Here is a 26550-nt window from a genome sequence, read left to right as displayed (position 1 = left end):
CCGCCCGCCCGGCTCTGCTCGCCTTCCCCTGCGCTGCCGAGCCCCAGGAGCCCCGGGAGCGCTGCTTGAGCTCCTCGCCCCACACACGGGAGAGCTGCGAAAGCCAAAGTCCCGTGGAACAGGACCGGGGCACGGCAGCCCCGGCACGGTCCAGTCCCGGTAACTGAGCTCTGTGCGCTCAGGGACTCCACGGAGCGCTGCCCGGGAATTGCTTTCCAACCCAAAATCCGGTGCCAGCACTGATGCTCCTCCATCCTCCTCGCTCCCTAGGCCCTAATCTGTCCCTCTCCACCCCTCTGTCCCGCCGTTCCAGAGGCTTGGGACAGGAGAGGGAGCTCTCTGCACCAGCCTGAGGAAGAGCTGCAGCCCGAGAGCAGAGCTCACACAAACCGGGAAAAGCAAACCCAAGGCGACAGCAGAGAGCGGAGGTGACAGAAAAATGTCATCTCCCTTTACATAGAGGTATCAATGAATTATTCCTCTGATCCCTGCCAGAGAAAACCCAGACACACCGGGGCTTCAGAGGGGAATTCTTGCCCCAGCAATAAATTAAAATCCTCAATGTAGGTAGTTTGGATCATATTTTTCCCCAATACACCTGGCTTACAAACACAAATAGTGCTTAGATTTTTATCTTGTGTGAAACTCTTATGCTTATTTTGATGTCTTCTCTTAAAAATAAAGTCACTAACTCAGTAGCTTTTTGATAAATTCAGATTATCTTTAATAATAGGTAACACTGTGAGATGTGGCTACATTTTTCTACTTAAATCTATCCTAAACCAGCACTGTTTCATTTTTATGGAACAAACCTAGAAAAAGAACAAACACTTTTTGACAAATTAGACAAGATAAGACTCTGGAACAACAGGGGTCACTTCCCAAGGAAATTATGAGCTAGGAACTATGAGAAGGAACTTATTAGAAAGTACATTAAAGTGGAATGGTTTAGGTTTTGTTTGTTTGTTTGCTTGTTTGGGGATTCTTTTTGAGACAAACTGAAACAAGCAAAGAAAAAAATCTGGTAACTCCAAACTGTTTCCCAGTTTCTTCCTATTCTCAGCTACAAACACAGAACCCTGCCTGCCTCAGTGCTTCCCTGTCTGCAGAGCAGCCCTGCTGATCCAGCCTCTCCTCAGGGTGACACTTCAGGGGATGTTGGGATCCTTTGTTTAAAGATTAAAGGAGGCAAAATGAAAATGGAGCACCTCTGCTGTTCCCATGGCATGGCAGAGATCAGGTATATTTGGGCTGAAACAGCATCATGCTTTCAAAATGTTAAGTAATTACCTCTACACTCAATCCATATCTTTCTAGAGCAAACCATAAATTGCTAATTACAGACTTGTAATCAGACAAGAGATCTATGGGGAACGTACCAAAAAAACCCACAAAATGCCACTAAACACCCATCCTGCCAGCCACAGGAAAGAGCTTTGAAAAAGCTCTGGGTAAGGACTTAGAACAAGCAACAGGATTCAGCAATGGATTGATAAATGAAGCAAAGTGCAGTTCTAAAATGGAGGTCCATCACCCTCAGAATAAGACACAAATGTTTATTTCTACATCTCAAAGAGCACAGATAGCAATCACCCTTATGTGGAATACAGCCCTTTTGAATTGCTCATTCTTTTAAAGGAGAGATTTCTCCTAAATTGAAGATTTTCCATTTGGTATTTACTGACTACAAGAAATCTCAGGCAATTACAGCCTCTGAAGATTGCAAACCATCTTCTAATTATGAAGGTATGTGCAATCCTGTAAATAAGGCTGGAATCAACTTGGTCTGAAAAAAAAAAAAAAAGGAGGCTTTAGATATAATTTCAAACTATTTACTTACTGAAATGGAATTTTCTGTGCTTGCCAAAATGAATCCCATTCAGTGTGATGCAACAGGTGTTGGAATTCCAGCAGCCGCCTGCAACCCACATCTGGTAATGGTTAGGAGTTAAAAGGAAGTTCTGTAAGAACTGCTCATGTATAAAAACTATTCATCAGTCAGATCTATGGGCCATATTCACCCACCCGCTTGCACTGTGCATAGCTCAGATTTTTATTTCGTTTACAGAAAACGTAATTCTGCTCCTCATAAAGTCTTAGGAATCTCAGGCACTTGAGAGCATGTGGGGGATTGGTGTTGGCCATGCTGGTGGCAGAAAGGTGAGGGAGGGACAGAGGTTTAGGGAACAAGGTGTGAATACATCTGTATTGGTTCTGACTGGATCTAATTCACACCCTGATCACTTCTCATCATTACCCTGCAAGAGAAGGAATCCTCTCCCATGTCCAAAATACCTCATAAAAAAACTGCAATGTGAAAATTATCAGACAGGGATTTGTCAAGCAAAAAATAATCATTTCCAAGTACTGCCACTCACAGCTGGGAATCCTTCTGCTTTTTCCCCCCACCTCAATTGCCAGATTGAACTCAGTAAGACAACTCACAGGAAACAAGTGGTAGGTCCATGCCATCAATAATTAGCCCTTGCTAACTGCCTCAGCATGAGTGCTGTCACTAACTTGTCACTCAGATGATCAGATCCAAAGGTATAAAAGGTAATTCTCACTTGTTTAAAGATTTTAATACGTATGAATTGTGCATAAAAGGTACTGTACTAAATCCAAGGCTATTAATCATTGAGTTTTGTGCTAAGTCCTGTACACACTAGATTTCAGTAGAAGGTGGGTGAAAAATAAAAAAGTCATAAATTTTCAGAAACATTTCTCCCCCTTTCCCAATGGAAAAACATTCATTTCAGTCATTACACAGCACCAGACAAGAACAAGGCCTTAGTTAATTTTTACAGCATTATATTCATGGTAAAAAAGCCACACCTATTCTTTAACTCTGAGTTTTGTTCTCCCTTTGTGTTTCTGTGACAGCCAAACAGAGATAGCAAAAGCAGAAACTGATAACTGCAAAGTAAGTGTCCCAGGCTTTGCCACACTCCTGCACCTCACCAGCACTGAGGAAAATGTTTTAACAGAGACTACATCAGTCCAGACAGAGTGGCAGAAACCAGACTGATCCTGCTCCCCAGGAATACAAACATCTCCAGAAGAAATTATAAGGAAAGGATAATTAAAGAGCACTTTCCAACTAAGACTGTAATCTAAGTAGCATATAACAGGATAATGATATTGAGAACATCATTATTAAATAGTTCTGTCAAAAATGGTTATTATTCATCTATACAACAGGAGAGTCTGATCTTTCACAGTAAAATAACATTTTAATTCCTGACAAAGTGACTGAAATATTACTAGGAAAGCATTCAAATGGAGGAGATTTAGAAGTAAGAGCACTGTGCTTATCAGAAGGGGCTGTCATTCAGATGTTTAGTCAGAAATCATTTCCCAATTCTCTTCTCAGCTCCTACATGACTGGTGAAATACAATTTGTGTATAGTCTGACTGAACAGTAGAGCCACCTCCCATATGCAAGAGATATTAAACAAAGGGATTAAGTTTTTATATCCTACAGGCCATCTCCAAACGTACCTTGTCTATATAAATTAAAAAATCAGTTACATCTGAAGGGGCAACCATAACATAGAAAATTTAAGATCTTGAATTAGCAGGAAACTCAGTTTTTGCATATACATTATCACAGAAATATTTTAAAAGGAACTGATCAGAGGCATTTGAGCCCACTCTGCAAACCTCATGCTTGCTGTACAGACCACACACAAATGCAGCAGAAGAAACAACCTAAAATAATTTCTGTGAGTTGAACAGGAATGCTCACATAATCACTGGAAATGCTCTTAATTGGTGTGGCTCAGTGGTGCATTTCAGAGCTGTTAGATCTTCTGCCGCCCTGGAACTCTTTTCATGTCCTGGCAATCCCAGCCCAGCCAGCAGTTTGTTTATCATATTCAGTATGAATTTCCGGATCTCCAACAAAGTGGTATTTACTCCGAGGCAGGGAAGACTGCAGTAATCCAATAAGTTCTCATTAGCTTAAAATGCAAAAACATCTGCTGGGGTCATGAGCTGCTTTGCTGTTGATGAGCACAGGCTCAGCTCCCTTTGCAGCTCATGTGAACAAAGAGTTGAGGATTTGGGGTGTGGGGAGGGGACAAACGAACCTCGGGGATTTCCAGAGCCGCAGCTCCACCCCAGAGCAACCTGGGCAGGAGGGATCCTGCCTTACCTTGACCCCGGAGCCCCCATTGCAGGGAGCACAGGAATTACAGAAAAGAAAATGCCTTGACTCAGCCCTCCCGAGCTGGTGGTCAGGGTCTGGCACTGAGCAGAATGTGACCACAGCTCCCCCAGACACACCAGCACCCAGGCAGGGCAAGCTGCAGGGTAAACCCAGCCTAAAAGCTTTGCCAATCTCTTCTTAAACAACCAAGAGTTTTGCAAGGGACAAATACTTCATTTCTGGGCTCCCCCGTCCTCCCAGGCGCTCACTCACCTGGCTCAATTCACAACTGCTTTCAGTTTTTGGAAGAAGAAAAAAAATACCCCTTCCCCCGAAAAAAGCACCTTAACACAGAGGAATGTTAACAACTGGTCACGAACTTCTGCCCTAAAACATTAATAAATAGGTAATAAATACTGCATAAGTTCAGATAAAACAAAACTAAATCTACATTGATAGAAGTTACAGTAGGGAGAACATTACTAATTCCACAGGGGAAAAAAAGACACATAACCTAAATAAAACGAGCCCTTAATTTGTTTAGGATTCCAACCGATTTAGAGCATGTGACATTGTCAGAAAATAAGTGGAAAATACAAAATAAGTGGTGTCACATCTGTTTAGCTCCTGCTCCAGTGATTCTGCAGTTCTTTGTTGTTGTTTGTACAGTGTTAAATGACAGCAGCCAATTCTGTGGCTATTTCAAGGTGGAGGAGCCTTAAACACTTCTGCAAAGAGCCAAAACAGGACCACTTAGAACATTCGTGAAAATCAAGAAGAAAAAGTCTCAGTTCAAGCTAGTTTAAAACCCTTTCCTGGAGAGGCCGAGCTGCTTTAGCTAACACTTGTTGTACCATTTCTACAAAGAATTACACAAGTGTTCAGTTTAAAGAATGGCCAGAATGCTGAAATTAATGCCTCTGATTCTTCTGAAACAATGAGGGCACATCCCCGGGCACAGAATTGTTGTGTAGCAGCAGTTTGGCTTCAGCCCCAGGACTCCCCTTTGCCTCGTGGGAGGATAACGAGTGCAGCGAGTGCCGCCTGCAGCAGCGGGGCTGAACTACTGCCCCCGCAAGATTTACAGCCTCTAATTGTGCTCACAGCAAGCACCTCCCCGGGGGGAGAACCAGCAACATTCCACTGCTTTTCAGAGGGAAAATTTGCATTGCTGGCCGTTGCTTAAGTAACGTTTGGGTGTAGGTATACACATCCAATAGTATCTCAAGGGCGGAAAGTCGCTTGACTGCAAAGGATGGGTTTAATTCAAAAGTATTTCTTAAAAGAAAAATACTTTTTCAGACCATCAGCGAGGTGTATCATTATGGAATCCTAGGAAAGACATTCTGACATGCCTGTGCAAAGACATTATTATCAAGACACTACAATATTGATTTCAATTTCATCCCTCTCCTCTCTTATTTAAGACGACCCTTCCCAACTTTCAGTCTCAGAATTGACACACTGATCATAAAGAGGTTAAAGGTGTGAGGACACACAGCTCAGCAATAATCCAAACCAGTTTCATCATGTTGGAGCCCTTCTACCTACATCTCCATCCACCAGAACTAACCAGCCCAAACATTTACAGCCAAGCTGACTTTGCTGGGCAAAGTTCCCCATCCAGTGGTCAAATTTATGGATGCAGCTCAAGCTCCTGCCCCAGAGCTTGATGCAGCTGCACCCATCCACACGCTGATGTGCTGGATTGTAGCCACACAGGTGAACTGCCAGGCACAGATATTGTGAGGAAAAAGAAATCACAGATGGATATCCTGAAATAACACTAGTTCACAGAAAAGCTACTGTTAAAAAAATGACACTGAGAGAGGGAGGGTCTGAACAATGGAAGGAAGGTCTGAACAATTTGTTTTATGGGTGTGGCACATCTACTGATCCAGTTACTTAATTTACTCCTGAGTTTTAATAAAAGGAGACAAGAATCTAGTTAGACCTTTAATAGTGCCAGGAAGAAAGCCTGAACAGCACCTGAAGGAGTGCAAGGATAATACTCCAGATATCTTAGGAGTAGGCCAAAAAGCCTTACAGACACAGCTTAAGTGAGAAATGTGAAAAATCATCCCACAATGAGGTCACACAGGTTAAAAAATACAGGTTACAGCACATCTTCCAGAGAAAAATGCATTCCACATAGAGAAAAGGAAAGGATGTTGAAGAAACATGCCAGATGTGGCTTGCATGTTCCTAGCACAGCACATGCATTCAGTGATCAGGTTTGTGGTTTCTTTCCCCATCCCCAATCCTTTGGCATCAGCACTTGGGGTGCTCATGGCTCACCACTGGGACCACTTGGTGTGTACAAGTGCATCACTGGACTGTGCAGTATCAGCCCTAAGGCCAGATGGAAACAACAGCTGCTGTAGGAGATCAGTGAACATACTCAAACTTGAAGGCTACTGATAGAGCAGTAGAGAATAGTCTTTATTATTAAAAATAATAAAATCCTTAAAGAAGAGTCAAATTTATACAAAAGCATTTGTAATTTCAATAATTTATTTACAAGGAAATTAGGCAAAGAACAAGTGAGACGTTACCAAAACTTCTCACTTGTTAAAAGTGACCAGGCTCCTTCCAAACAAGCGCTTTATACCCACCCAGCACATCCAAAAATATGGGACAAATCAGAGTTCCTGCAGAAGTTGTTCAGCGAGCAACCAATGCTCAGGCTGTAATTACCACACAGGTCAGATTTGCCAGGAATAGCACTTTTTATCAGTTACCTTTCAGTACTGTCAGGGCAGAAAGGGATGAAAAACCTGTCACAGAAATCCCCGTTAAAAGCGAGCGGCAATGTCTCCCAGTGGGACAGCCTGCAGAACAATTATTCAATTCCTGTATCAGTGAGCACCCCTGCTGCTGGCTCCACTGAAAAACTGGGCAAGTAGTATGTCCACACCAGAAATAAAAGGATAAGAATTCTGCTGGCTTTGAGTTAGTACCTACCCAGTAGTAAAACAATACAGAAACTCAGTTGAAATACCAGCGTTTTACAACATCTACTCCATGAGTCTCTTCACACACGTATTGGTTATGCAGAGAAACTTCTTTACTGGCTTCAAAGGACAGGTTCTGCACATCTGTGAAGCTCCTGGAACACATGAAGCTAAATCAGTGACCCTGAAGGACAATAACTCTGCTTTAGCCCAAAGACTACGTGCCTGGACATGTGCATCTTTCTCCTACTATGGCCCCACCAGAAGAAAGCAAATGTAAAATGTGAATTTTCTTCTCAAAAGCAAGAACTAGGAGGAGAGATGGGGCAGTCTGTAGGAGGGGAGAGATGAGTGACTTAATGGTCTATTCATCTTCAAAGATTTTAACTCTAATCTCTTCTGGGGCAATGAAGGAAGGGAAGGACATTAGTCATACTTTATCTCTTCCTCACCTCCCAGGGATGCTTTGTATCTGTTATCACAACAGCTGAGGAGAAAACCCTCCTCTGTGTTCCTTGTGCCTTCTCAAGGATGACACATTTGCAGGGTTGTTATTTAAGACATTTTGCAGCTCACTTTTCTGTCTCCTGGGTTTCTCCACTCCTACATACCTAAACTTACCAAGTCTGTTCTTGTTCAGTGAAACTCTCAACTGAAGTGTCAGAGAATGGCACACTGAGGTGGTTCACCTGGAGTACAAACCCAACCCCAAACATCCTGCTGCGACTGCAGGCAGGGCAGGGGCAGAAATACAGATGAGTGCTACAAAGAGGATTACACCTAGTGCTACCAAACCCTCAGTTAACCCTCCTCCAGCCTGAGTTCTGGATATATTCTGGCAAGGGCTATAGATTTTCCTCCAAATATTTAGTCAACAAGCCTTTCCACCCAATTGTTGTGATACCTTTGAAGCCCTTTGCTCAGCTGCTGAGACACTTCTTGAAGCTCCTTCAGTGCACCAAGTGCTTTTGCACTATCCTCTGAGTGGTTTGGCATAACTTGTGTCAGAAGCTCCTGTGTGATCATTAATTGCTTTCCCAGTTCATCTGGAAGATGAGAAGTTAAAGGTATTATTAAAAAAGAGAGTGGCACCAGCTAATACATGATATTATCAGCTGGAGTAACCCAGAGACAGGTGAACTAGATTACAAAAAAAATATTGTTCAGCTTTCACAAAAACACCGTGAAACTGTGAAAGCCAAATTATTTTTCCCTGTTGTGACCAGCAACAGGCTATTAAAATCACTCATCAAACTCTATAAGAGTATGTCACAGATTTTTAAGAGAAATGTATGAGAAAAAACAAGTTTTAGACACCCAAAATTCCCTGGCTAGTTTCATGCATTGCTGTTGGCATGTACCCCCTCCATGAAATTTATTCAGCCATTTCCTTCAATATTCAAAATGCAAAAACAAAAAAATGCACCTATTCCTTTCTAGTCTTCTCACGAGAATTCTAAGTTCTTCAATAAATGTTTTGCATTTGTCTTAAAGTGCAAGATTAATGTAAATGATTTAAGAATCTTATTTTCTGCAGACCAGCAGTTCAAAAATGCAACTTTTTGTCCAGACTTCAATTCAAAATCTGTGAACTGATTTATTAAATATTCTCTGATTCAAGACAGCACACAATAATATTTAAGCTCCAGTTCTGCAAGAAACATGAGCAAGTCTGCCCAGGTGACTCTGTCCCTCAAACACAGAAACAAGAAAGATCAGAGCATTCCTGCAACTTGTTTACCCAGTAGGAAAAACAAAGGGGGAGGAATGCCATGAAAACAGTTAAAATACATAGAAACCTGCTAAAGAAGCTGCATATGAAGACTGAGCTAACTTTAAAAGTTCGTTTCTTCTCTGCTGCAAGATAAAAAACTGTGTTAAGTGGTTAAACAGAGGTAAGAATTACACACAGCACAACATGTGATTATTGCTGCAGCCCAGTGTCCACACAGGCTCTAAGAGCACACAAAGCTCCTCCAGTGGCAGATGCAGCAGTAACAATGTGAGAAGCTTTTTTTAGCATAAATCCACTATAAATGAAAGTTAATTTGATAAATTTTCATACCAAGGTAGGTCTGCTTATCTCCTTCTATGTGAATGTTCTTTATGGGCAATTTGTGTCTCGTAGCATCCAGGGAAGCTGCAAAGCTTTTGTATTGCTCTTTAAACTGTTCACAGACAGCAACGAGGGGAGACAGCACTTCTATCTGAAAGAGACACACTGAACAACACTTCTCCAAAAGCACATCTTCTGTAATTACACACCTGGCTCACTAGAAAAAATGCTTTATGATGAAACCAAATACTACTCTGAAATGCTTACTGACAGAGGAATTTAAGAAGTCTGTGGTACAAAAATCCTATCAAACTGTTTATTATGTTTTCCTCTATGTCCTCAGTGCCAATTCCCATGTTTCTGTAGCTCAGAGATATTGGCAACATAGCCAGCAAAGGGTTTTATATCAGATCCTTTGATTGTAATTAACAAGCATGTTCTCCAAAAGATTTGTTCAATTTTTGCAATGTGTATTTGTTAAAAAGCAAAGAGATTCAGTTTTGAAAATTCATTATTCAAACATTAATTATTCATTAGAAGCCTGTCTTCTTACAATTAGGCCAGAACTACTCGTGGCTAACACACACAAACAAGGCAAATAAACAACACAAGATGTTCACTTCCCTCTAAGGGGTGGCATCACAGCTCTAACCATAACTGGAGTTGCCTAAGTGTGGGTTGTTCTGTGGTTTTGGGTACTTTCACCTGCTGGGCATCACCCAGACCCTGCCCTGGCAGCCACTGCAATCTCTGCCCTTGCCCAAGAGCTCCAGCTTCTCCTTCCTGCCTGTCCACCAGGGACAACTCAACAGTGACAAGGGCACCTGCTCAGGTGCTGCAGGCCTCAACAGGAAGGAGGTATTTGTTTCCTTTAAGATGCATAAAAATGCACCCCTGCCAGCCACAGAAACAGAGAAATCTCCCCTGGATAAAGGACTACTTCATAACTGAGTTTGTGTAACTATCAGAGAAGTATTAATTAAAACTTACCTGTCTGTCTAATGTTTCATTGAGCTTCTGCTCTCTCTCCTCAAGCAGAATTTCACGTTTCAGCTCCCAGAGCTTCTCCTGTTGTTTCCGCTTTTCTTCACACAACATTAACAAGTTTTTTTCTGCTTTTTCCTCCATCTTGGCAACCTTTTTTTCTGTCTATTACATCCCAAAAATACTCACAATTAAAGCAATGCTACATTTGAGCAATTAACATATTCTGAATAAAGAAATGCAAGCCTCAGACCAGACCAAAGAGTTTCAATTAATGAAGAGGACACCTGACACAGTAAGCACAGAAAATCAGAGTTAAAGATCCTCTCAAGACTCTTGCCCCACCCCTGCTTCTTTTTGTAAAGGAAAATACCCACACAGGGAACTAAGCACTAAGGGAACAAAGTCACTGCGACAACCTTCAACTCCAGACAGACTCAGTTTTCCCAAAACTTCTGCATCCCCCTAATTTCTAAGAACCAGTACTAGCTTAATAAACTGGCATTGAATCCACTCTAAGAGTTGTCATAGCAAGTCTTATGGTTTTACAAATGATATACAGTCACAAAAATCTAACTTTTACAGGTCAGGAAGCATTTAAGAAATTAAACAATTCCTCAATATGAAATTCTATCTGAAACACCAAATACTTAACCAACTCACCTTTATTCTTAGGAAAGTTAAAAGTAGTGTCTCAGATTCCAGCTCTGCCATAAGATCACAAGTATCAGTTTCCTTCAGAAAATAAAATAATATTTTATATCAAGTTTGGTATTTAAACAATTGTTTTTGCAGTGGTCAAATTAATTACCAATAGTCCAATTCATTCCTGGAATCATCACTGCCAACAGGCAGCTCAATGAGAGCAGTTTGTTTTTTAAATACTCACATTAATTAAATACATCTCTTTGTTCCACCACTTTTTATAATATTTTCAGCAGATTTCCATAATTCTGGTAGAGAATTTGAAGTTCCAGTGCTACATTGAATGAGATCCCCAAATAAGGCACTTCATATTAGACTGAATCATGTTTGCTCTCAGAACAAAAATGCCAGGAAATACTTAAATATAATGTGATATAATTAAAGAATATGGGCAGGAATGCAAGAAGAATCCACCTGAGGAGATGCAATAATTGGAACAGATTCTTTACCACAATGGAAGGAAAGCTCTGGTCAGTGTCCAGGTATCTGATCAACACACCAAACACTGCCAGCAGTACAAGTGACTTCTGCAAGGTGGCTTTACATCCTCCCAGGACCTCAGTTGTAATTAAGATTAAAGATAAACAGAAAATCTTCATTTCAAAATAAATATCCTTACCAATGTAAGCAGTGAGACTCACCTCATCAATCTCTCCACTTATTTTCTTTGTCTCTGAATCTTCTTCTGAAGCAGATTCTGAATAAGAACTCTTCTTGGGGTCACTTTTATCTGTATCACAACAACAAAGTCAGTGTGCTCTTCTGTGGAGGTCTATAGGGTGAGTCAGTAGACCACCAGGTTCATTAAAGGCAGAGGTAATTTCAAAATTATTGTGTGTACCAGCAAGAAAGATCTGTGCTGTGTTTCTAGCTCTGATATACTCATGAGCAGATATGGATCACGTGAGCATTTAGCTTTAAGTGATAAACAAATGTGATCCACTTTTCAGAAGGGCTGACACCCACCTGTTATAGGAACAAAGACTCAAGAGTACTTCAATTTTTTACTTTAATTTTTACTTTTTCCGACTTTAAACAAAAGCAGAGCACCCAAAAGATACTACAAATCAAGAGGTTAATTTAAACTCCAAAGGTCTTAGTACCTCTGCTTAAAATCCTTTTGTGAATATACAAGAACACAAAAATTTCGTATCCCCAAGTTTCAGCACATACATTTAAAAATAAAAAAAACAGAAATTGTGTATGAATGGAAATTTACCATTAATATCAGAAATATCAAGGTCTGGTATCTTCATTTTCCCTTCATCTAATAAAGTGGACTGCAAGTCACCCTTCTCAAAACCACCCTGATTCAATGAGCTGAGGTCAACACCTGTAGAAAGAAGCTGTTAGCAGACTAGAAGAATCAGAACTAGAAGCATTAGGTTCAGCAGAAATTCACAGCTCCAGGCTGTAGAGGCCCAGGGAAGCTGATCTGGTTCCACCCCTCCCTGCACAGCCCACTGTGACCTGAGAAATGCTCCTTAGGCCCCAGCCTTGATGAGCTGCACTGGACAAGGCCCCTCTTGAGCTGGGCAGAAACACTCTCTCTTCCCAGCAATGTCTAATGAGCACCTGTTTTCTATGAACAGCCTTAAAAACGTATTTTTCTTGAACCTCCAAAGAAAGTTACCAACTGGAATTGCAGCCAGAAGGGAAGATTATTATGGCTAAAGCCCACTCTCTAATGACCCCATAAAGTGAGACCTTTTGAGGTCCCAGTTCACTGAAAACAAGGGAATAATTTGTCTCAATAACTGGATATCTGTGGAGACAACCAAGGACTACCAGTAATTCCAGACAGGAACCATTGGTAATAACAAAAGAAATAAAAATGGATGGTTTTAGACAAGAGATTTTCAGTCACATTTGGTTTAGCAGAAAGATCAAATAAAAAAAGCAGAGTAATGGTGAGGGCATAGGAAAAGAACTGTTCAAAACCTTGTGCAGAAGGCAGGAAAGACCCAATCTCTCAATTCCACAGCCAGGACCTGATTTGTCTTAGTCCCACATCAAATTTCTTAATTTCCTTTGCATACAAATAATAACTGCCAGTGATGCAAGTAAGACAAAATATCAGTATCTTAGAGTTGTTAAGAGTTTCACAGGCTGGAAATACAAAAGAATAGCTTTTAAACACTGGGAAAACCTACTAGCAGAAGTTTCCTGTTTCTGAGAGACAACCGATCTTGCTTTAGTTCTAGCAGACGGCAGAGAACTATTTGATGAAGAGGAACTTGATGAAACATCCTGAAAATAAAGAAAACATCTAAGACAGAACATAATCAGAAATCTCTTACTTTCAACTTAAATGCTGACAATACACAACTAAATCCCAGGGCACCTCGCTGCTTTGCAAGTCACCCGAGTACAGTCCCAAACCCGCACCTAGCAACACACCACAACTCCCTCATAACCCCAGCAGAGGCGGTTTTCCCCCGGTTTTTGGGGTTTTATTGTGATTTTTTTTTTCATCGTTACCACACGTCCAAGCCGCCCCTCACACCTTTTCTGTCTTTAGCTGAGCGACGCCTGAGCTCGGCACTCTCGGCGTCTTCTTGCCGTGTTTCTTATGGACCTGCAAGTAGCGAGACTGCACGATTCGTCCTGCTGAAAGAGAGCAAAGAGAGCTCAGCCGGGCCCACCGCGAGGCTTCCCGCCTCAGGTCGGATCCCCCCTCAGCCGGGCCGGGCTCCCGCCTCAGCCAGCGCAGGTCCGCCCTCACCCCACGCTACCTTTCCGCTTAACTTTAGGCGCTTGTCCGGCCGCCGCCGCCGCACCGCTGCCCTCCGAGGACATCGTGCCGAGGCAGCGGCGGGCGGGTGAGGGCCCGGGCAGGGGTCGCTCCCCCTCAGCCGAGAGCCGCCCCAGCCGCCATCGCGTTTGAACCAGCGCGCATGCGCGCGCCGAGGCGGGAGCGGTGAGGGGATGGCAGCGCGCCCCCTGGCGGCGCGGAGGAACGCAGGGGCTGAGCGCCGGGGGCTGCGCCGCTTCTAAATAAAGCGATAAAGGAGGCTCTGGCTGCTCCTGCAGCACGGCTGGCCCTAAAAGTGCTCCTTGCCTCAGGCCTTTGGTAGGAGGTAGCTTTAGCTGGTGAACTCTATTCTGGGCTCCTCAGTACAAGGAGCTACCGGAGAGAATCCAGCGGAGGCCACAAAGATGATGAGGAGAGACTGTGGGAGCTGGGCCTGGTTAGTCCAGAGAAGAGCGGGCTGAGAGAGAATCCCATCAATCTTATATAAATATGTAAATATCTCCAAGAGGTATCCAGAGGATGGTGCCACTGCTCAGTGGTGCCCAGTGACAGGACGAGGAGTAACGAGCGCAAACTAAAACACAAGAGAAACCCCTCAACATGAGGAAGAATTTCTTTATGTTGAGGGTGGCCGAGGACTGGAACAGCTGCCCAGGGAGGATGTGGAATCTCCCTCTCTGAAGGGACGCGTCCCTGTGTCATCTGCTCCAGGCGACCCTGCCTTGGCAGGGACTGGGTGATCTCCAGAGGTCCCTTCCAACCCAAACAATTCCGTGATTCTGTGAACCACTGGGCCGCAGTGCTCTGACACATCCAGCACCAGCCACCCCACAACCCCCGCAGCGGCGGGCGGGGACGCTCCCGGCCCAGCAGGGCTCTGGGGTTCTTTGGTTTTGACAAGAATCCACCCCCGCTGCCTCACACAGACAGACATACAGACAGACAGCACCTGCTGCCGCCGCCCACCCGCGCCGGGAGCCGCGGCGGGGCCGAGAGGCGGGCTCGGGGCTCGAACCCGCGTCCCCCCGAGCACCGCCCGCCGCGGCCCCCGCACTCCACCGGGCCGCGCTGCCGCTCCGCGCCCCCAGCCCCGGCCCTGCCGCGGGGCGGCGCATGCGCGGGGCGAGCGCGGCGCTGAATGGGCGCGCCCCGGCCCCCCCCCCCCCCACCCGGAAGTGGCGCTCGCGGGGCCTGTGGCGGCGGCGGGGCCGGGCGGCCGCGCTTCGACACCGGCGCAGGTAACGGGCCCCGCGCTCCTCTCCCCCCTGCTCCTCATCCCTCCCGCTCCTCATCCCTCCCGCTCGTTCGCTACGGGCTACCCAGCGCTCTGGTGGCCGTGCCTCGCAGCGACCGGGTCTCGCACCGAGCGCTGTGGGCGGCCGGGGCAGTTCTGAGGGGGCGTGTGGGGGTCGGCTCTGAGGGGATCTGTGAGGGTCGGTGCCTCGGGGCAGATGTGAGGGAGCGTGGGAGGGTCGGCTCTGAGGGGCTGTCTGGGGGTCAGTTCCAGGCCGGGGCAGCCGCCCTCAGGAGCCCGGGGCCGGAGCGGTTCCCCGGGACGCCCTGAGGAGCCCGGGTGTGCTCGGGGCCGGGGGCCGTGCCCGGCTCCGGGGCTGTGCCGGGCACGGGCAGGTGCTGACTGTCTTTGTGCCAGCTGTGCCCGAGGAGCTGGCGGTGCCCAGGGGAAGGGAAGTGTCTGACTCCCGGCTGCGTCTCTCGGGCAGAGCCTGCCCGCTGAGCAGGGCACGGTGTCGCTTCCAGCTCCTGGCTTTTTCCGTCCCCTGCTTGTGATTTTTCAGCCACACAGTGTTCTGTGATGTCTCTGACTCTCGGTATGAACAGCCTGTAATCTTGCAGACAGATATCACACGATCTTTCAAAAAATTCGTTAGAACTCTCGGGGTTCTATGGTTTCTTTGTGCTATTTTTGAGCAGCTCTTGACAGTTGGTGCTGCTGCTGTGCTGAGATCGTGCTTTATCGTGATGACTGTCATTGCCCAATTGAATCCTCTTGCTGTGTGGATGTCGATAGTGCTCTGTCTTTCTGGCAAGCTTAGTTTTGCAATCTCTGGGAAGTAAAACTTTTGCAAGCTAGGAACATCCTTTGTTACATGTTTCTAGACTAAAAGTATCAGACTACTATCCTGACTCATGACAATTCTGGCCATCGGTCCGATGCAGGTAGGTGTGATCCTGGTGGAAGATGAATTCCCAGTATCATTTTAGCTTTGTTTTCTGTTACTCTGTAAGCATTTTGGCAAAGTTCTTGCCCAGCTTTATTTGCAATTCGTGTTTGTGAAAAGCGAGAAGCACTTTGGGTGCAAACGAGCTCAGCATTCTTTGATTTCACCTTCTGGAAATGGGTGGCAGCGGACAAAGGGCTGGAGATGATCTCAGGCTGCTGGCAGATGCAATTAGCCTTTCAAAGATGTCATCAGCATCCTCCCACGGTACTCCTAGAGGTGGATCGGTATCGGTGCGTCTGCCAGGCTGTTTGCAAATAAGTTTGTCATGGGTAATTAGGAGCTCTTTGATTTCAGGCCTGTTAGCTGGAATCCAGGGCTGAAGAACTTGCCCTAAAGTAACAGCGTGGGGTAACCTTGCATTCCGGTTTAGGATGTTGGTGTCACACCCAGCAAGTTTTAGTGAGCCCTGGGTGTCTTTAACTCAGGATCTTGTCAGGAACAAATCCATTTAATGTAGGGGAAGCAGCTTGGGGAGCATTTAATGCATATTTATATTAGCTCCAAGATCCGCTGTGGCTTATTTTAGAAAATAGTTAACCTTGGGGTATTTTTTGTCTTTGCACTGCTGTGGGGTTCTGCCTGCCCTACATCTGAAGTCCAATAACATTGTGCTTTTCAGGATGATGCATCCGAGGCCACTTCCTCAATCTTTAATCCTTAATTATTCACATAAAACTCGGGAGTTACTGCAGTAATGCAAAGTGGTTTGGTTTTGTAGAACTGGACAGTTTGGAGCTTTTTTTTTTTTTTTTTTTTTTGTTACTGTGCTTGAACGTTTGTCTCAACAAAAAGCTTTTTCACAAGTTGAATGTTGCAGCTCCTGCAGTGACAGCTGCCTGCACAAACTGTCCATTCCCAGTGGGAGGACTCCCAGGTCTGAGCTTTTCTGTGGAACCCAAAACGCCCATGGAACTGAATAATTTAGGAAGGGTAAATGCAGCTGATGAAAGATTTAAACGAGGTTCACCTAGAAAGGAATGCTCTGTGCAGACAGTTTTCTGACCCATAGTGATTCAAGCATTAGACTTCTTGAATAATCCTGTGCATGAATAACATGTTTGACTCACATGCACACTGAGGCTAAATATGGCCTTTCCTCAGCTACAAGGTCAAAGGGCAGGATTTGCATATCCTAGGCTTTTAAAAGGGAAGAATTCCTAAAAAATGCTACAGTATTGGCTGTCTAAACAGTCAAGGAAAAGAGTGAAATACTCTGATTCAACAAAATGTTTTTTGGCTCAGTGTTTTTTGTGGATTTGAAGGCTGAAGGTGTTTGTCACGTTTCTAAGAAGCAAGGCCTGTTTATGCTAATATCAAGGAGAAGTAAAGCCTGAGATGCTGATAAGGTTTTTTTTTCCCTAATAGGAAGGATATGAATGTATTTATTTCCCAAAATGAAAATTCAAAGGTTTTGTCTGTAGAATGTTGTGTTTTCTTGGTGTATCAAGTGACTTAAGCCTGGCTTGTGGAGTTGCTTTTATCAAGGCTTTATTGTGTTGTGTGTCTCTGATTACCAAATGAAACTCAATGCAGATTCCAGAAAAATCTGCCCTTTCTATTAAGACCATTGATATTAAAGAATAAAAGTGTTTTTAAAGCTATTTTTGACATGTGTACATTCTGTTCACACAGAAGTTCAGCCTAAAGTTTCTTCAAAAAATTTCTCATCAGTGTAAATGCAACATTAGAGCAGAGAAACTTTTATTTCCTTTGTTGACAGCTGTAGTGCTGTTAAGGAAAAAAATAAGAAAACTACAAAAGGTGGTAGAATGGCTCCCAAAGTTCTTTTGGCTTGCATTCTTTACCTCTGAGCCTTTCAGTTGCTTTGCCTTGATTCCTCAGCTGGGCCACATTTTCTGAATCATACTCTCATGTGCATCTGTAACTCTGTGACATCACACTTCTATAGGCTAATAACATCTAAGATCACTGTAAAGCCTGATAAGATGTCTGTGTTTTGAAGTGAGATTGTGCATTTGAGTCATTCAGAGGAAGTGGAGGCTGCATCAGGGCTGGTTTAGGATGGGGATTGGGATCAGGGTCCCAGGAGCAGGTAACTGAGAAGGAACTGCCTGTAACAAAAGTGATTTCTTTGACTTTTTCCTGTGTTACATTACATTGCAGCCCAGCTTCTCCTTTGTCAGACACTCTGGGGCAGTAACTTCCCCACAGGGTTGATTGCAAAGAGTAGTAACAAATGTGTTGTAATTTTTGTGTGGTCCATTCAGAACTCCTCCTTTTGGAGCAGAAAATCCAAGAGCTTTTAAAGAAAAGCCAGGATCTGAAGTTGTTTAGTCCAGCTGAATTTTTTATAACCAAGGAAAACATTGAAGCGTGACTAGAACCTGAAGTGATTTTCAAGTAATCTACAAATGCCTGGAATACTGAAAAAAAATAAAAGCAATTATGCTCAATTAACAGTACCTGTCCTTATGACATGAGGTAGGACAAGGATCTTTACCTTACCTGTTAATTGCACAGTTAACTGCGGAAATTTTAAAGTGTCTCTGTAGCCTGATTTGCTGGAAATTCCTTGCTTTGGAAATCAAGGTCGGTAATAGCTGAATATTTTTGAAATTGCTAAATGTTTTCAATTTGACCAGACAGATTGGTCTCTTTTGGGGATGGTCACTGGCAGTTCTGGTGTTTAAGAATATCAGAGACCAAGTACCTGTGGTTCATTTCCATTTTTGTGTTGAGAATTGTTTGGTGAGCAATGAGAAAAGCTGGAATCTTTCCCTTTGAGGAATGCTGCAGTGGAAATGCACATGAAAATGTGATGAACTGGAATATTATACAGTTCATCCTCAACAATTTTGCTGTAATGGTAGCTTTCCCTTTTTAGCTTCACCATGATTCATTGACTAAATATGTGGCTTCAAATTATGGCCTTATTTAAACTAAAGAGATACCCTGCACTGATTGGGGCAAAGCTCTCTGCTGGAGTTCCACTCTGTTACCAAGTGGACCCTGTTGGCTTTAATGCCTATTAAAAATTAATTGGCTTAATGTAGTCTAGAAAACCCTTACAAAATACCATCAAAATTACCATCTAGAATTGGACTGGTTTGGTTTTGTTACTAAAATTGTCTGAGCAAAAAGTTACAGATTTTTTTTTCCTCTTCTGTATATTGAAAAGGGATTTCTTATAAGAAAAGGTATTGAAAGAACTTGAGGTAACTGCAGAATTTCCACCTGTAGACAGAACCCAGCAGTGGTGGCCTGCAGGATTTGCCTGCTGACATGTATGGTTTCAGTATTACCTTCTTTCTTGTATTTTTCCTTTTACTTCCAGTATTTTCTGCACCTGAATTCAGGCTTGTACTTCCATGATGATCCAAATCACACTGCATAAATATTTCAATTGCTTAAAATTGTCTAAATCAGAGATCATAAAATGAGAAGGAATCATTGCAATCATCTCTTTGGACTGTCTTGACATAAACAAGAGGGTGGTATGTAATTAAGTCTTCTAATTAACTTGGTTACTGGGGACTGGCTGATTTTCTAAAAAGAGGTTTGGCAACCAGACCTAATTGGTGTCAGTTAAGCTTTTGCAGTGCAGTTTAATCTTCTGCTGATATTTATGTCTTATGTTTGCCTGAGTTCGTTTAGCTGCGAGTTCCAGCCTGTGCCCTGTGTTGTGGCTTTGTCCTCCAGCCTGGTGATTGTTCCCAACTGCAGGTCCTGTGCAAGGACTACCCCTGATAACAGTGTCCTCTGTGTGCTCCTCACAGACAAAGCTTGCAGAGTGTTTGGCTCTAAGGGGGGGATTTTCTAACAAATTTAGGTTTGTTCTTGTTGGTGGTGCCCTTAGCTCCTTAATTGAAATTTGGATTTATTCTAGATGCTGTGTTGGTCATGTGTCTTCTGAGTACAAGGGTGATATGGCTGTCTAACAAAATATTAATTTATGTTTATCTGGAGATTGCATTCACTGGCATGCTTGTGGAGCTATGGTGGAATACCATGTTCAAATAATTCATTGCTATGCTTTCAAACCTATTTCAGGATAGCTCCCCTTCCATCCCTCTGGTATAGACTGGTTCTTGGATAAAGTTGAAGTGTTATATGTCTGTAAACTCAGCAGAAATTTGTTAAGCAGTTGGTTTTTTGCTCCTATATTACTGAACTATATAATTGATTTAACTTCTTGCTCACTTGCTGCCTTCTCAATCTCTCTATGATATGTTCTTTATCAGTAACTCTTTTCTTTTTTTTTTTAGAACCATCATGAAAATGTTTACTTTCATGCCAGGAACCCAACTTCACTAGGAACTCATCCTCCAATTGCTTGAAGATACCTGTCCTTAGTTGAATACTGGGACTCATTAGGTAACCAATTTATTATCTGTCCAGTGAATGCTCTTTTGCTTTTATGTTCTAATTTGTAGCTTGAAAAATTGTTTAGTGAGAAGCCAGAGGTCTGTCTCTTTCAGAGCAGTATTGTCATCAAATACATTTTATATCCTTTCTAAGAAAATCACAAATACTAGGGGACCAGCAGGTTTTCCTCAAATCTCTGCAATATCTGGACATTCTCAGATGGAAAAATTGAATTTTCCAGTCGTACATACTTGAGCAGTGTGGCTCTAATGGCTTGGGTTTGTCACTACTGGCTCTAATGGCCTTGGGTTTGTCACTTGTAGAGAAGTGGCATCTGCACTCTGATTTCCCCTTTGGGAAGTGTGAGCAGGGATCTTGAGCAATGTCCCAAATTTTGGTGGCTGACACAGGACAAGGTTAGGAAATGTGTGTTAGTAAAGTCACAGGTCAGCGCTGAGGTTCAGCTCTTCTTGTGCTGGCAAAAAGCTGGTGCAGTGTTTTTTAGGGAGCTGTTTTGGCCAAAATGCTTACTGAGGGGACTTCCTCTAACTCAGCAGACTGTGTGTCTGAAACGAATTGCTTGGGGGGGTGAAAAAAGGAAGTCTGCAAAAGGCTGTGTCCCTTGAACTGGCTGAGTAGCTGCAGAGGAAAATGGTTGCTGTTCTGTTTTTCTGTCTGTGCTCAGGTGGGTCTTCCCCATGAGCAGCAGTCTGCTGCACATTCTACTTTGTGTCAAGGTTTTAGCCTTTATATATTAAGAATGCTTAACACTTGCTTAATTACTTCAAAGGTGCTTCAGACTTCTTTACTGGTCAGTGCTAATTACAGGAAATGGAGAGGGCATTTGGAGCTCACTGCTGCAGCCTTTTGTATGGCCTAGTTCTTGGAACCAGCCCTCCTTAATGAACAGAGAATGACATTTAATTGGGAAAAACATTTTTGGGTGGATCATACAGTTTGATCAGAGATGTTTTGTGGTTTGTCTTGCCATCTGTGGCTTATTCAGCTTTCCTTTTGATGAGTAGCCACTACAAATGATCCAGCTTGTGTGGCAGTGTCTGCTGTAAGCTGTCTGTGCAGAGTCCCTGAAAGCACAGCTCCCTCCTCAGAGGCTGTTCATGAGCCACAGCTATGTCATATGTTCTGTGAAGTGATTCACTACTTGCAGTGGAAGTGGCAGCTAAAAGCCTCCAACTCTACTGATTTTAATTTGAAATGATTACTCTCTGTGGCCTTGTGCAAGTTCCTGTGCAGTTGTTTAGTGGCAGAAAGTAACTTCTTTGGCATTTCTCTGCCTCTTTCCTCTTTTTTTTTTTTCAAATGAATTTGCCATGTCAGTGTATAATTAGAAAACTTTGTTCTTGAAGCAAAAATTGAACTGCTATTCTCAGTATGAAGTTTTACAGACTGCTAAAACAAAGGGGTACTTCATTATCCTTCTCCTTTAGTACCCCTTGATAAGCAAAGGAGCTGTGGAGCTAAAGCAGCATGGGCAAACTTAGTCCTGGTGACCTGGGGGCACCAAACTGCAGATGAGAGGAAAATCACTCATGAAGGCACAGATGGTAGCAGAGTCTAGAGACTTTTAACTTGGCAGTGAGGAAGAGGTGGCTTCTGAGGTTGTTGATAGGCTGGAGTTATCTGGCCTGCACCAAGGCTGAAGGGAGGAAAAAGGCATCGTGATGAATGATTTTTGGAGATGTGTGAATGAGGTTCCTGAACCCAGTGAGGAAGGAGTTGATGTGATGGGCACAAGGACTTGTGAATGAAGTGAGTTATTTCGGGTCTTGTTTACTGCTGAAAAGTACTTGCAATAAGACTTAACTTTACTTTGTTGCCTAAAATGGAAGATAAAAGTCATGTTCAGCCCCTCTGTAGCAAGGATGTGGTTCACTCAAGTGGAATGAGCAGTCTCTTGGCTGTGTAAATGACCTGTGTTGAGGAGATCTCTCTGGTGTGTTAGAAGGAGCTGGCACTGTCTGCTCCAGGCAGCTGGGGGCTCTGCTTCCTGAAAGCTCAGTGGGGTAGATGCTCTACCTGTCTTGTACTTCTCATGGCAAGAGCTCAGTTAGGGAAAATAAGGGGAAAAAATATAGTGGGTCTCTGTGTCAGAACCATTTTCCTCCTTGTGTCTATGTGCACTGATCCCTCTGCCATAGCTTATGGCTGCTCTAAACCATCACTGCTGAATTAAGAAGTGACCAAATCCTGTTTCTGCCTCAAGCTGCTGGTGCAGCTTTAAGGAAGAGTTTCTGTGGGAGGGTGGATAAATGTTTATGTGGACCAAGTCAAAGAAAGTATCTGGGCTAAAACTGACCTGGGGAAACAAGGAAGTTTTAGTTTGGACATTGCTCCTGGTTTGTTTTGCATTGGCTGTATGAATTCTTGAGTGCCATGACAGGGAGGAAGGGGTGGCATGGGACCAGAAGGAACAGTGAAAGGAGTCTGGGTGCTGTGGCAGCTCTCCACTCCATAGGATATCCCAAACAGGCTGTTAGAAATAATATCACTGATAGTAAGTTATTAAAGAACAAATGCACTATGTAATAACTGTATTCTCATCCTGAAGAAAATAACACCTTTCCCTAATACCTGTTGTACACACTTCTTAACACCTGATTTTTTTTCATTTTTCTTTTTTTTTTTTCAGACAATGGGCACTGCATATTAAGCAGGGGTGGAAGACTGAAGCCCATCTGGGGACAGAATGAGTTTAAAAGATGCTGACAGTGCAGTTTGCCAGGCAAAGGCAGCCTATAATCTTCATATTTACCCCCAGCTCTCAACAGAAAGTGCTCCCTGCTGCAAAGTGACAGCAACCAAGGACAGTACGTCATCAGATGTCATCAAGGATGTGATTAACATCTTAAACTTGGATGTCTCCAAACATTATGTGCTCGTGGAGGTGAAAGAATCAGGTGGAGAAGAATGGGTACTTGACATAAACGATTCTCCCGTGCACAGGGTTTTGCTTTGGCCTCGCCGCGCTCAGGACGAGCACCCGCAGAAGGATGGGTACTACTTCCTCCTGCAGGAAAGGAACACTGATGGCACCATCAAGTACGTGCAGATGCAGCTGCTCTCCAAGGAGACGGATGCCCGGCGCTTGGTGGAGAGGGGTTTTCTGCCCTGGCACCAGGAGGACTTTGATGACCTTTGCAATCTGCCCAACCTGACAGAGACCACGCTCCTGGAGAATCTCAAGTGCCGCTTCCTAAAGCACAGAATCTACACTTACGCAGGAAGTATCCTGATTGCAATTAACCCCTTCAAGTTCCTGCCCATTTATAACCCCAAGTATGTCAAGATGTATGAGAACCATCAGCTTGGGAAGTTGGAGCCTCATATTTTTGCCATTGCTGATGTGGCCTATCACACAATGCTTAAAAAACATGTTAATCAGTGCATCGTTATATCAGGTGAAAGTGGGTCTGGGAAAACCCAAAGCACAAACTTCTTAATTCACTGCCTCACGGCACTGAGCCAGAAAGGGTACGCCAGTGGTGTGGAGAGAACCATTCTGGGAGCTGGACCAGTGCTGGAGGTAAATTCATGCTCAAGTTGCCTTCTGTGCAATTGTGTTTTAAAAACTTCAAATAACTTCTGTTGGATGCTACTTCTGAGTCACCTACTTGGTTTAGGCTTAAAATGTCACTGGTTTAGGCTTGTCACTTGGTGTAGGTTTAAATGTCACTGGGCTGCAGTGGTGCTTGGCAGCGTTACCCGACTGCTTCTATTTGATTTTCCTCATTATGTTCACTTGACTTCCTGTTGCTTGTAAGTTGTATATGACTTAACTTTGCACCACTAAACAACAATAATCTGGGGCAGAGGTTACCTGTGTTTTCCATCTGAAAGTTTTGATGGCATTTGAATCAAATCATAAGCAAATTTTTCATATGTATTCTTCCACTGAAACTTCAACTGCTTGGTGTGATCCTGCCTTTGTGTGTGAACATTTTACTGAACTCATTTTTTGAGGGGGTTATTTCTACAGCTGTTTCTGGAAGAGAGCAACATTTTTAGTTGGGGAGAAAGTGGGAGTCTGTTTTGGCTTTTAATTATTACAGCATTTCCAACAGAAAGCAAAATTAAACATGTGAGAAGAAGGGAAGCTGGCCCTGTATTAGGTAATGTCAGGATAAACTTAAACTGATTTGTTAGGCCTTTTACTCCCTTAAAGGAATAACTCCAGAAGAGTGGATGGATGTAATGCTCACCCTAACAAAATCTTCAACAGCAAAGAACTTCAAGACCATTATTGTAATTTTTAGGTTTAGTTTCAAATGTAGTAACTCCTTCATAAAAAAAAGTTCAAGCTTTTTTTAAAGCTCTTCTGTAAAGAATGAGGAATATATGCAAGTTCTTTTTTGTGTTGCTTTCAGCTGCTTGAAAGAAGAAGTAAAATTGAGGCTTTTTGGTTGCTGGAGTTCAAGTTTGCAGTTCTAAACAGAAAACAGGAAGGGGTCACAGTGGAAAGCCCTGTTTGATCAGCTGATCTCTCTGCCTTTGATAAATTTAAGTCTTTCATATCCTTGTCTACAGACCTGGTACAGCTGTGTCAAACCAGGCAAAGATTTAAAGTCCTGTATGCCTGTTTGTCTGCTGAGTGACAAATGCATGTATTCCTGGGCTCAGAACTAAAATTCATAACTTTGTTGGAGTCACAAGCCGGCTGTTGTGTAAAGCTGGGCATGCTCATAAAGAGATATTTGTGGTTTTCTATGTTAAGACTGATTGTGTTAAGTACCACAATTTCTTCAGACTTCCACCGAGCATTTAGTAACACTTTTCATGAGAAAATAGTCTTTCAGAATTGAAGAGATGTTCATGTAAATTCAGTGTGCATCCAAGAGGTAGGCTTAGAACACGAGAGGTAAAATCCAGTTCTCCTGTTTTGATGCATCAGGGTTGATTCAGCTGACAGTGAAGCTTCCATGTTTCCCAATTTCAGTCACTAAGCATAATTAAAAAAAAAAAGTCAACTCTTGGTCCTGGGGAGGGATGCACAGAAAGCTTACATTGCTTTGTGGAAGTTAAACTGACTGCAGACTCCTCTTAGAGCTGGTCACTTCTAAATCCATCCGTGGTGACTCATTTTGGGTTTTTACTGAAGGGAACTAAAGTGCTACAAGGGAGTTTTTCTTAAATGGTTGTTTCTGGGGATTTTTTTGCACAAACAATTCTAGTGTGCCCAGACAATTTGAGAACGCTCTGTTTAACTTTGAAGTTTTATTCTGAATCTTCATCAAAGTTGAAAATGTATATTTGACTAAAAACTTCCGTGATGTAGAAGTGGGTTGCATTCTGGGTCAAAACTTCCTCATTTTAGTTATCTCTTCTGCTGCCTAAGTAAAATGGGGCTGTTTGCAGGCTGACCTTGTGTAAAAGTTCAAGGGGTTAAAGCAGCTGTTTCTAGCACAGAGGGGTGAACACAATAAGGGTGTTATGGAGGTGGATTTGTGATTTTATGTTTTCATGCTTAGGGAACAGAAATATTTCTTACTGAGTCTTGTTTCTGAGTTGGGTGATTAATCTGAGTTCATATCTCTAAACAGTTTACAGATAAACTATGTTTAATGTTTTTGCTCCTTGATTACAATTTGTAGACTGAAGAATGGAGTTACAGCTGGATCATGAAAAAATTGATGTTAAATGTTGCTTGATGTTGCTTTGCCAAACATCTGAGAGATGGAAGCCCTGATGCTGAGACAATGGAGTTAAAAATGAACCATGGTATCAGCACAAGTCACATGGGCTGTGAGAGGAGAGTGGTCATGGGGCAGCTCTGAGCCTCTGACACTTCCTGCTCCATCCCAGCAGCCGTTTGAGCTGTTTAAAAGGTTCCTTGTAGGAGAGCTTACAAGCAGAGATCAATTGCAATAATTCTGATTATGTTTGGCACTGCTTGCAGCTTTCCAGAGAAAAAGGATCAGGAAGGGAGGCTGCTTCCCTGGACAGTGGTGTCTAGAGCTGAGCTTTGTGCTGGTCTTTAACAGTTCATGGGCATTCACTTGCCTCTCCTGTATAGGAATTGCTCTCAGATTATGGTTTGTTATTTTCTTATTTGTTTTCATTATACCTCCAGCCTAAGGGAGATCATCTCCAGTTTCTTTAAAACTGGTGGGAAGATAAATATAAGCTCTGTTTTAAGATACTCCTAATGTTTTCAACCTTTTCTAAATTTAGTAATTAAAATACAGTTCCCTGACTTGAAGCTTTGCCTTCTTGTATTGACTAAGTTCAAGTTACTTATGATTGAAATCCTAAGAAGAAATTTACACTTGGGGACTATTTGGGTCAAATTTGGAATAGTGAATCGAACCTTGGAGAATTATTATTTGGGTCAAATTGGGAATAATGACTCAAACCTTTGT

The 26550-nt window shown here is 43.2% G+C and overlaps 2 protein-coding genes across 10 annotated transcripts in view; one reads left to right on the top strand and one right to left on the bottom strand.

The window, feature by feature from the left end:
* Positions 1–747: 747 nt before the first annotated feature.
* HAUS8 (HAUS augmin like complex subunit 8) lies at positions 748–13750 on the bottom strand. Of its 3 annotated transcripts, XM_053966066.1 has the most exons (11): positions 13585–13750; positions 13356–13459; positions 13003–13099; positions 12069–12182; positions 11491–11579; positions 10808–10879; positions 10151–10309; positions 9170–9311; positions 8009–8150; positions 7115–7259; positions 748–1786 (listed from the first exon to the last, which is right to left on the bottom strand). In XM_053966066.1, exons 1-10 carry the CDS (start codon positions 13646–13648, stop codon positions 7139–7141), a joined length of 1104 nt encoding a protein of 367 aa, XP_053822041.1. In that variant the 5' UTR covers positions 13649–13750; the 3' UTR covers positions 748–1786; positions 7115–7138. The 3 variants fall into 3 exon arrangements, with proteins under 3 accessions (XP_053822041.1, XP_053822040.1, XP_053822042.1); XM_053966065.1 differs by lacking the exon at positions 748–1786 and having other exon boundaries at positions 6572–7259; positions 13585–13749; XM_053966067.1 differs by lacking the exon at positions 748–1786 and having other exon boundaries at positions 6572–7259; positions 13356–13456; positions 13585–13749.
* A 1049-nt stretch (positions 13751–14799) lies between these two features.
* MYO9B (myosin IXB) overlaps positions 14800–26550 on the top strand; it is a 43102-nt gene continuing 31351 nt past the window's right edge. For all 7 annotated transcript variants that reach the window (XM_053965626.1, XM_053965625.1, XM_053965624.1 and 4 more), the window contains exons 1-3: positions 14800–14842; positions 20074–20182; positions 22824–23717. In XM_053965626.1, the coding sequence (XP_053821601.1) occupies positions 22881–23717 (837 nt within the window). In that variant the 5' untranslated portion in view covers positions 14800–14842; positions 20074–20182; positions 22824–22880. The remainder of the gene's footprint in view (positions 14843–20073; positions 20183–22823; positions 23718–26550) is intronic.

This window comes from Vidua chalybeata, chromosome 27 (assembly GCF_026979565.1).
Source record: "Vidua chalybeata isolate OUT-0048 chromosome 27, bVidCha1 merged haplotype, whole genome shotgun sequence".
NCBI classification, from domain to species: Eukaryota; Metazoa; Chordata; class Aves; order Passeriformes; family Viduidae; genus Vidua; species Vidua chalybeata.
This window is presented reverse-complemented; position numbering and strand designations above follow the sequence as displayed.

Bases quoted from the DNA above. Each gene is read 5' to 3' on its own strand.
- HAUS8 (XM_053966066.1), bottom strand. From the start codon at position 13,648: ATGTCCTCGGAGGGCAGCGGTGCGGCGGCGGCGGCCGGACAAGCGCCT. The intron at 11,580-12,068 runs GTAAATTTCCAT...GTTGTGATACAG, and splicing joins TGATATTTCTGATATTAATG to ATAAAAGTGACCCCAAGAAG. The intron at 10,310-10,807 runs GTGAGTTGGTTA...GGGATGTAATAG, and splicing joins TAACTTTCCTAAGAATAAAG to ACAGAAAAAAAGGTTGCCAA.